The sequence below is a fragment of the Temnothorax curvispinosus genome, unplaced genomic scaffold, assembly GCF_003070985.1.
Source record: "Temnothorax curvispinosus isolate PA1 unplaced genomic scaffold, ASM307098v1 QBEX01002684.1, whole genome shotgun sequence".
Lineage (NCBI taxonomy): Eukaryota > Metazoa > Arthropoda > Insecta > Hymenoptera > Formicidae > Temnothorax > Temnothorax curvispinosus.
Window position 1 is genome coordinate 742 of NW_020212464.1, and position 10,267 is coordinate 11,008.

At 44.7% G+C, this 10,267-nt stretch overlaps 1 protein-coding gene across 1 annotated transcript; it reads right to left on the reverse strand.

The window, feature by feature from the left end:
• Nucleotides 1–448: 448 nt before the first annotated feature.
• LOC112451858 (golgin subfamily A member 6-like protein 22) lies at nucleotides 449–877 on the reverse strand. The gene has a single exon (XM_025011763.1). It carries the CDS (start codon nucleotides 875–877, stop codon nucleotides 449–451), a length of 429 nt encoding a protein of 142 aa, XP_024867531.1.
• Between the last annotated feature and the right edge of the window lie 9,390 nt (nucleotides 878–10,267).

The following is a 10,267-nucleotide window of genomic DNA, read 5'->3' on the forward strand; positions in this document are numbered from 1 at the left end:
GCCGGACAGAAATTTCATTTTTTTGTGAGGCTGTTTAATTATTAAATAAAAAATTATTAAATAAACGATTAGCGTCAATTTTTAACCCATAAACATTGTAGTGTTTCTAATTACCTACATTAAAAAAAAAACGTTCAAATCCGAGTAGTTTTAACCGGTTCCGAGATAAAAACCTAATTTGCCTTTACTACCTATTTTCTTCACCTCTATTGCCTTCACTTTGGCTCCTATTCCCTGCAATAACTTTTCCACCTCTTGTCTCCTCCCTCCTTCCCTCACTTCTAAACCCCTTATCACTATATTCTTTCTTCTTTCTTTTTTCTCCTTCCTTTCCAACCTTCTCTCTATCTCTCTCATCCTCTCCACCACCTCCTCCTTTTCTTCTCCTACCTCCCTTTTTTCTTCCCCCTTTCTTTCTTATTTTTTTCTCCAATCTTTTTAACCTTTTCTATACTTTCTCCTTCTGCTTTTTCATCTCTTCCCTCTCCTCTCTCCATCTCTTCTCCTGCTCCCTGAACTTTTTTCTCAGTTCCTTTATTTCTTCTATCATCTTCCTACTCTGCTCCTTGAAGCCTTTCTTAAATTCCTCCCTCATGGACCTGAAGTCCTCTCTCATTTCTCCAATTATCTCCCTCAATTCTCTCACACCTATCTCTGCGTCTGTTTTTGGAGATCTTGCCGTTATATTGCTTCTCTTGAAAATATCCTCCTTCTCCTCCACGCTCTTATCTAACTCCTCTCTCTTCCTTTTCCATAACTCTTCTAACGTTACCGTGCTCCCCGTGCTCCCCGTACACCCTCTTCTACCTCTATCTTTCTCCTTCACTCTATCTATCACTTTCTTTACCTCAATCTCGTTTTCCTTCTCTTCGTTCATTTTCTTCTACTCTACGTTTCATTTCTCCCCTTACCTATGCTATTCTATGCTCTGCCTCGGTCTGCCTGCCGCGTCTCGATTTTCCCGTCGAGTCGACCCCCTACTCACACTAGCGTTCGCGCCCTACCACGCACTGCCGCCGTAGCTCGGTTCGCCGACCGCGTCGCCCCTCTACACTAGCTATCGTTCGCGCCTAGCCCGTCTCTGTGACTTGCCACTTTTCTGCCCTTCGTTCTCCTTTACCCGCCACTCCTTCGCTCACCCCTTTCGCCTCCTTGCTCTCTCACCTCCGCACCTCCCCGCTCAGTCACTCTTCCTCTCCTCTACTTCCTTTAACTCCCCGCTCAGTCACTCTTCCTCTCCTCTACCTCCTTTAACTCACACTTCTATTCACTTTCTTCACACACGCTTTCGCACCTGTCAGCCTCTGTCGTTCCGGAAACGGAAGTCTTCATCGAAAATATTATTTTCGATTTTCTTAGTCAAAAATCTAGTTCCAGGCTTCCCGTTTTAAAACTATTATATCCTCCACTAGAACAACTCAGAACAAAATTTTTAAGACCAGAACAAGAACCTAAAGGTCACTTTACTCTTCATCGGAAAAAAAACCCCGCACCAAACCACGGGAAAATGGATCCCGGTCAAATTGGCTAAAAATTTAGTATGATGTAGTTTATGACGTCCTGGTGAAAAGTGACCATGGGCACAAAGTCCAAACATGGAGTTTTCGAGTTACAGAGCGTCAAACATCAGGAAAATGGATTCATCGGCTCATGGTAGTCCTGTGTACGGTCGTACTTGTTTGTGCCTGTGTGTGCGTGTGTGTGTGTGTGTGTGTGTGTGTGTTTTATAAGAGGGAAAATACATTATGCACCGTAGGGCACTATCTCCCCGTGTGTCGGACTCTCACCGGCTAAAAACCCGCTTCTGTTACTCTGACCTTCTTCCCCGCAGGACTACCGCTAGGTATTGCTTCGCGGGGTGGTCCTAGCCGCAGCTTTTCCTCCAATGTACCGGATTATTACGATTACCCCGTTCTCAGTTGGGGTTAGTGTTCTGCTTCCTTCTTCTTATAAATTGTTCTTCTTCCTGTCGCGCTCTTTGCAGCGCAGCTCCTTAAGCACCTCCGCAGCGAAGGTGCTTGTCGCATTGCACGCTGCCTGTGACGACAGCATGACCTCGACCAGTTTCTCTGGCGTGACACACGTATTGAAAGCGTCTTCCAGCACTCTACGGGACCCATTGAAACGTGGACAATGAAAAAATACGTGTTCCGCGTTTTCCTCGACTCCATCGCAGACCGGGTACTCTGGGAAATCCTCGTACCCAAATTTATGAAGGTACGCTTAAAAGCATCCGTAGCCGGATAGCAGTTGTGTCAAGTAGTAATTTCCCTCTCCATGCCTGCGGTTTACCCACATTTCTACATTCCGGATAAGTCGGTAGGTCCATCTTCCTTTTGGTGAGGCGTCCCAACTCGCCTGTCAGCGGCAAAGACTATTCCGTCTCTCTTTCGCCTTCAACTTTCTCGGTTCTAGCATTGTCGATCTCTTCTGCTGGTATAAGGATCTCCGCTCTTCCGCTAGCACCCGGATGGGCAACACTCCAGCTATGACGCATACTGCGTCACCGGATACTGTGCGGTATGCGCAGGCTATCCTCAAAGCGCTGAACCGGTGTACTACTGCTATTTTTTCTGATACGTCTGTACCATCAGTGTCGGCCCAGATGTCAATGCTATATGTGAGCGCTGAGATCATCACTGATGATAAGAATGCTCTCCTCTTCTGCTTCGGGCCGCCAACGTTCGGCATGAGTCGTGACAGCGTTGCCGCCACCACAGACGCCTTGTTACTGATATGGTGCACATGCTACTTGAAACTGAGCCTCGTGTCAATCATCACACCCATATACCGAATACACGGCTGGGATGTGATCTCATGATCGCCAACTCTGAGTGTAATAGTCTCAGCCACCTTCCTGCTCAATCAACACAACCTCCGTCTTGTGCTCAGCAAGCTTCAGTCCGACCGACCTCATCCAGCGCTGAATCTTTGCATACGTTTCGTCAAAGTTCACCTTGATCTCCTCCGGGTATTTTCCGGTGATGACGATTGCGACGTCGTCCGCGAATGCTACCAGTTTTACCCCCTCAGGTAGAGTCAACCTCAGCAGCCCGTCATACATGATGTTCCATAGCAGGTGACCGAGCACAGAGCCCTGGGGAACACTCCCCGTAGCTCTATACCCCTGAGGGCCGTCCTCTGTGTCGTACATGAGAAACCTGTCTCTGAGATAGTTCGCTACCATCCTCTGGAGATACCTCGGAACCTTTAGCCTATTAAGAGCGTCCATGATGCAGTCCCATCTTGTCGAGTTAAAGGCATTCTTAATATTCGCTCCTCTCTTTCACCTTCTGCCAGAAATCGCTTCTCTGGCAGTGTTGGACTACCAATTTAATGGCATCGAGAGTTGAACGAGACTTCTTGAAGCCATACTGATTATCAGCCAGAGAGTGATAAACTATCTCTTCAATTCTCCTATGTACAATGCGCTCCAGGATCTTGCCGGCGGTATCCAGCATGCAGAATGGCCGATAGGAAGAAGGTTCATCCGGTGGGTTTTTTCCTTTTGGGAGAAGCACTAATCTCTGCCCTTTCCACCTGTCGGGAAAAATACCTTCCCTGAAGCACGCATTATACATGTTTAAGAATATCCCTGGCGATGCATTGATAGCAGCCTTGAGCGCTACGTTCGGGATTCTATCCATACCTGAGGCCTTGTTATTGCCCACTTTATTGGTGGCCCTTAGCAATTCATCCAGTGTGATGGGTGGAACCATTTCTCCAGCAGCCCATGCAACTTCACGGGCGTATTCGGGCCGCTGCGAGAAAAGCACCGTAACGATCCTCCGCAGCAAGGCCGGGCAAATGGGTGGTGTCATTGGCTGACTCTTGAGTCGAGTCATGACCACCTTATAGGGCTTACTCCACGGGTCGCCGTCAACCTCGCTAAGAAGCTCATCCCAGCACTGCATCTTGCTACGCTTGACAGCTTTGTTCAGCTTTAGGCGTACTTCCTTATATTTCACTTCTAGTTCGTGAAAGGTAGGCTTACCTCGGGTCCTTTGAAACAATCTTCTTGCCCGCTTGCACTTTTTACGGAATATAGCAGTACCATCATTCCACCAGTATACTGGTGGGAACTGATTAGAAATTCTTTTCCTTGGCATTGTGACGTCACAGGCTTCAGTTACCCTTCCGATGACTGTCTCAGTCTTCTTGATCGCACCATCCTCGACAAGGGCTCCTCCGTCAAGCGCCAGACGGAACATATTCTCGTCAAACATGCTTCCTTTCCAGCCAAGTCACACACCCCCACACACTCACTTACTCACACACACACACTCACTTACACACATACACACACACACACATTTGTTTTGGCGCGTATGCCGTTAGCGATTTTAAAATTAATGCGGTCGTCAAGAATGCCGGAGTCCGTTTATTTTTCGGAGAGATCGTTATTCCAGCCGCGTAACGATAAGTCCCGGCATTTACACACCCGACAGCCGAAACTAAGGTAGGCATTTGAATTCTCTTCAGCTGTAAACATTGCGCTAGTTTCTCGGTTATAAAAGTCATTTCGGAGCCCTGATTTAGCAAGGCTCTCACAACAGAACGGCCGGATGACGTGCCAACGGTGATCCGAGCTGTCGCGAGCAAAACATGCGAACGATTGGTATGCGGCGACGCAAACAATGAGTTTATTTCGTTACTTTTTGATTCAACGGTTTTCGGCGTTTCGGTTGACGCCGTGACCTCTGCGGGTTTCGAAGAAGAGTCGGAATCTACATGAAGCAGCGTATGTTTTTTTTACAAAGACGACACAAATATGTACTGGAGCACATCTTTGCTCCATGATTTGGACTTAAACAATTGAAACACTGCTTCTCCTTTTGTACAAGTTCTCGTCGCTGGTTCGGACTCTTCCCGGTAAATTGCGAACAGACGGAGAAACCATGCTTCGCTTTACACAACGAACACGGCGGGAAAGTTTTCGCAAACACGTTAGCACTGATCTTATGAATATTCGCATTTTTCGTTTTATCGGAGCAAGAAGAGGGGAGCTTCCAATTCTCAAGAGTTCGGATTTGGTTATCCAAGAATTTTTTAAAATCGTCCTATGACGGAGGATTTTGATTTTCACTAAACTTTAAATTCCATGCCTTTCGTATAATTACATCGAGTTTTTGGGACTCGAGACTTATGAAAATATCGCTCCATAGCTTTTCAGGCGTGCGATTTAATTTATTCAAAGCCGCGACTGCGGTAGTTATTTTATCGCGTAATGATTGCAACTTGAGTGCGGATTCTTTCGCGACAACTGGCAAATTAAGGCGCGTCGACATGTGAATACTTATCAAACAGAGCTTGTTTTCAAAGCGCGCATTTAACATATTCCAGACAATATCGAAATTCTCCGCGGTAATACTGATATCTTTCACGCACTCAAGAGCGCGATCCCGGAGGCATGAAATTAGATAATGCATACGCGAGAAATTAGACATTTTCATTGTTAATAATAAGGGACGTAAACCGATCGCGAAAGCTCTCCCATTCTTTGTACTTCCCGTCAAACGGAGGAAGTTTTATCGGCGAAAGATGTGACAAAGAAAACGCGGACGACGGAATTGCGGGTGACTGCGGTCCAAAACTGAGAGATTGGTTCGGACTTACATACGGTTCCAGTTTCTCCAGACATTCGTTCATGTAATCTGAAGAGAGCCGATACTTCTCTTCGTAGGTCTCGTACTGTTGATCCTTGAAGTATGCGTGAGTTGTTCGTTCCGCAACGGGAATAGCGGCCAGGAGGGCAAAGTGTCCATCTTTGATGTCTGCCCAGACGTGCTTCAAGTCACTGATTCGACTGCGAATCTTCGCTGCAGTCAGGTTATTTTTTCCAATTTGCTTGAAGTTTTCCAGTGCGCGGTTGATCGTTCGCAATCGCTGGGACTGCTTTTCTAGCAGTTGTTCACTCATTGTGCTTGACAATGTGCTGGTCTAAAACACTTCTCGTAAACGAGAATTGCCCCGATCCGGCTCGAAGGACCAGATGTTTCGTGCTTGGCCGAGGTGACCTCGGGACACGAATTGAATGCCGGGACCACCCTGATAAGTGCGCGGGGCAAGGGTCCAGAGAGAAGTTAACGAGAAGTGGAGTTTAGATGACGCACGCTCTTTGTTTTAATTTACAAGCACAATTTATTTTACACACGTTTTACAAAATGTTCTCGCACTCGCGCAACCGAGCGGGTTGAGCATTCGCGGTAAATTTTGGAACGGAAATCTTGCGTCGCTCGTACTCTCTGCGATGGCTCGCGAAACGGAAATCTTGAAGAGCGATTGAGTACCGCCCTCGCGATCGGAGATCTTGAACGCGACCGACGGATATCTAGCTCGCGATGCAGATAAGCTACCGCGAACACGATGACTTGCGAGATGCTCAGACGCACTTATGGTCACTCGGGGACGCAATAGCGGGGACGAGTTTCACACTAATAACAATGAGAAAGAAAATGTGGCAAGACGCGGTAATCCCGCGTTAACAATAAGAACGGCGCAGCACGACAAGATGGTCGATATCGGAATCGAACTCCTTGCGTAGATTTGTACAAGAATTGCTTGTTTGAAGTTACGCGCGGTTATCGCAACGCTCGAGAAAGAAGCACCCACCGGGTTTGATTCGTGTGACGGTTTCGCCGTCGACACGGTTCTCTCTTGAAAAATCACGCTATCGCACACGGATTACGTGATCCGTCTCTTGGCTTTGTCACGTCGTATTACTGGCGACGAAAAAGCTCGTGAAATGAAACGTTTCACCCGACGACCACTCGAGCGAATGCAGATCGCGAAACTTGTGCGCACGATGCGACCCTTTGCACGGGGGCTCTATGCGTACCCAACTTCCCGGACTTCGCGCGATAACCAATCGACCGGGTGCTACACGCGACGAAAACCGGCTCACTCTTCGCTTCACGTGAACGGAAGAGCGATTTAAGATATTTCACGCGGTGACCAATCGACTCCCAAGATGCTAATTGCCACGAACGACCGGCTTGATTTTCTCCTTAGCGAGGCAGAAACAGAAGAAAGCGCGGATCGATGTCGATCATCCTTCGTCCTGATAGGAGACCCTCGGCGGGGGTCGTTGCCTTGCGAAGGACGAATCACATCGATCCACGATGTAAGGAGACGAATCACATCAATCCGCAAAGTAACGCGTTGCGCGGTGTACGCAAATTAGGAAACGCGTGAGCGTTTTGCAATCGCGCGGTCGGAACGGTAGGCGCGACAACCGGGTGATCTCGGGCGAATTCGTGTCAAGCCCGAGGGTTGTGTGTGCTCGCGCTAAGGGCGTTCGTTGTCACGACAGCGCCCCATTATACCGATTTTGCCTTAATCCTAAACAATATCAAACTTGTCGCGAAACATTATAATAAGCGTCGATACTTGAAATTAAAACCTGGTAAATGGACTGATTTATTTGCTGCAAAAATATGGGATTAGACAAAAATTCCTTGTGCGTTTACTTTCAAAAATGCAACTGTGTTCCCAAGTTTCAATGCCAAATGTTTCGTACGGTTTAATGCAAGGAATGCAAAGCAAAATTAAACGGCAAAAAACCACATAATGAACAAAGCGCAATATTTGATTGTACCTTGCTTGGTTTTAACGACCAAATTAATCATACCAAAAAAAGGCAATTAAAAGGTTTCCTTTGACAGAAAGTAGCTGGTCATTTAATAGATACAAAAAAGCAGGCAACGATTTGGCGTACCGAAGAAGCAAACAGGATAATGGAATTTGGTGATGAAAATCCAATTTTGTATTCGGCATGTGTCTTACGTAAAGCCAAGCAAAACGATTGGATAATCGTCTAGGTACAGCTGATTGTGATCCAATTCGCAAGTATATAAATATATTCAAAGGCTCGGCTCGATACATGGAATAGGCTTAGATCCATTTTACGTAATGTATTGGTCTAAAGAACAAATGACAATGTACAAAATGATTAATCGCTCAAAAAATGCATATTTTACTATGGATGCTACAGGCAGTATAGCAAAAAAATTGCCAATACCTGATGGAACAAAATCGCCTCATCTGTTTTTATATCAATGCGTAATTGTACCGGAAGATAAACGTGGTATCGCAGTTTTCCAGATGATCTCAGCGAAGCAAGATGCAGCTTTTTTAATATATTTCTTACTTGAAATTCGGAGATCGGGTGCTAAAGTACCGTCTGTAGTAATAACTGATTTTAGTCGAGCAATATTACTTGCTTTAGAGCGCGCATTTGCAGATTGCGCTGATTTAAAGCATTATTTACCGTGTTGTTACGAAGTCATTATAAAAAATGAACAAGCGGCTCTGCCAGCCTCATACTTAAGATTAGATGTTAGCTACGTAATAAAAATCATCAGTAGATGGGAATGTTTACGACACTTACCGAATAAAATACGGCAATTTTACCTTAGAAGCATCGCTCAAGCGTATAAAATGCAATCTTTGGAAAAATTATGTTCTTGTTTAACGTCTCTCTTGGTCGTAGCTGTAAGCGAAGACGCTGGTAACGTCAATGACACTTTTGTTCTAGCTGAGACGTGCTTACAATCAATTAATAATTGTATTAAAGGTGTGAATGTGGAGGACTTAATAAATTCTACACATGTGGATGATTTAGTAGATGGTTTTTCCGAAGACGTTTCGCTATCTTGGCAAAAATGGAGCAATAATTTATATGCCAAAGCTAATGCTTTAGCATTAAGCTCTTAAAATGGAAATATAGTTAATGCGTTTTATACAATCCCGCAGCTGCTAAAAAAATAAAAAATTTAATTCCAAATTTGCCACTGTGGACAAGTGTAATGCGTTCTTACGTTAAAGCTGATATGGAAGTATCGACTTCTTCTTCAGTTGAATCACTTTTCGCTGAATATAAAACACGACTTTTTAAAGGATGCATTCCGATGAGAGTCGATAAATTTGTAGCCAGTCATCTCGAGTATCTCGATGGCAGATTACGTTTAGACTATGCCGCAAACGCTTTTTTGACTAAACCGGAAGTTAAAATACCTCTGAAACAAGACAAAATAGATATGCATAAATCCGAACAGTATTCTGATTTTTCTGATTCACATTTTAATTCAACACTAATTTCTAATACTAATGAAGTAATACACAATTCTACAAATAGCCCAAGTGTAAATTCTATTACAGACTACTCTTATGGTATACAAGCTTATTCTAAAGTATCAGATTCATTGTGCTCTATTTCTGACGACACATCTGTCGATCCGTTAAATTTTAAAGAAAACTGGATGGGTCTGGCAAATAAAGATATTAAAAAATTTGCCAATATTAAAAAGAAAACTTACCTGGACAAATGTCCTGAAGGGGTAAGTGTGGAATCAACAGATACTGTTTTCATACCAATGATAAAAAACGGAAATTTATGTCAACCAGTAAAATTAGAAACAAGGAGAAACCGTAATAATACGCAATACGTGTACTTTCGACGCCCTTCTTCATATAATTATTCATATGATAGGCATAGATACGGAATATAAACGTATCGTACAGATGACTGTTTCTTACAGTTGGCTAAAAGAAGTATGTCACATGGAAAAATTGCTAAGTATGAATATACTGAAAGATCGTTCATTCTTCTTAATTTAACACTGTTTGAACAATACAAATACACCAGACGCTTTAAAACGTTAGATGCTATGTGCAACGCTGCTTATCTAACTGACAAGGAAACGGTCGGAAGTGTTCCTACCCGATTTGGATGCGCTTTGGATATGTTGTTGAGCATCAAAAAATAGTAGACTCGTATTTTTTTTGCGGCTTATCTCGACGTTTAGGGGTTGAAAAAAACGCTAAAAAATAACGACCGATTTGGATGCGCTTTGGCTATGTTGTCGAGCATAAAAAAACATTAGACCCGGGTTTTTTTTGCTGCTTATCTCGACGTTTAGGGGTTGAAACAACCCCTAAAAAATAACGACCGATTTGGATGCGCTTTGGCTATGTTGGGTGCGTTCGGGGAGACGCTATTAGCGCTATCTAGCGCTACTGGCTGTTCGCGGAGCTCTATGGTAGCGCTACCAAACGCTGTCGTGACGTCATTACTGGTAGCTGCCGGTAGTGTTATACGTCATAACTTTTCGCTACCAACGCTCTTCCTTCCGAGGGGTGCGTTCGGGGAGACGCTATTAGCGCTATCTAGCGCTACTGGATGTTCGCGAAGCTCTATGGTAGCGCTACCAAACGCTGTCGTGACGTCATTACTGGTAGCTGCCGGTAGTGTTATACGTCATAACTT

What these genes read in the sequence shown, in the direction of transcription:
- LOC112451858 (XM_025011763.1), bottom strand. Translation starts at nt 877, where the DNA reads ATGAACGAAGAGAAGGAAAACGAGATTGAGGTAAAGAAAGTGATAGAT.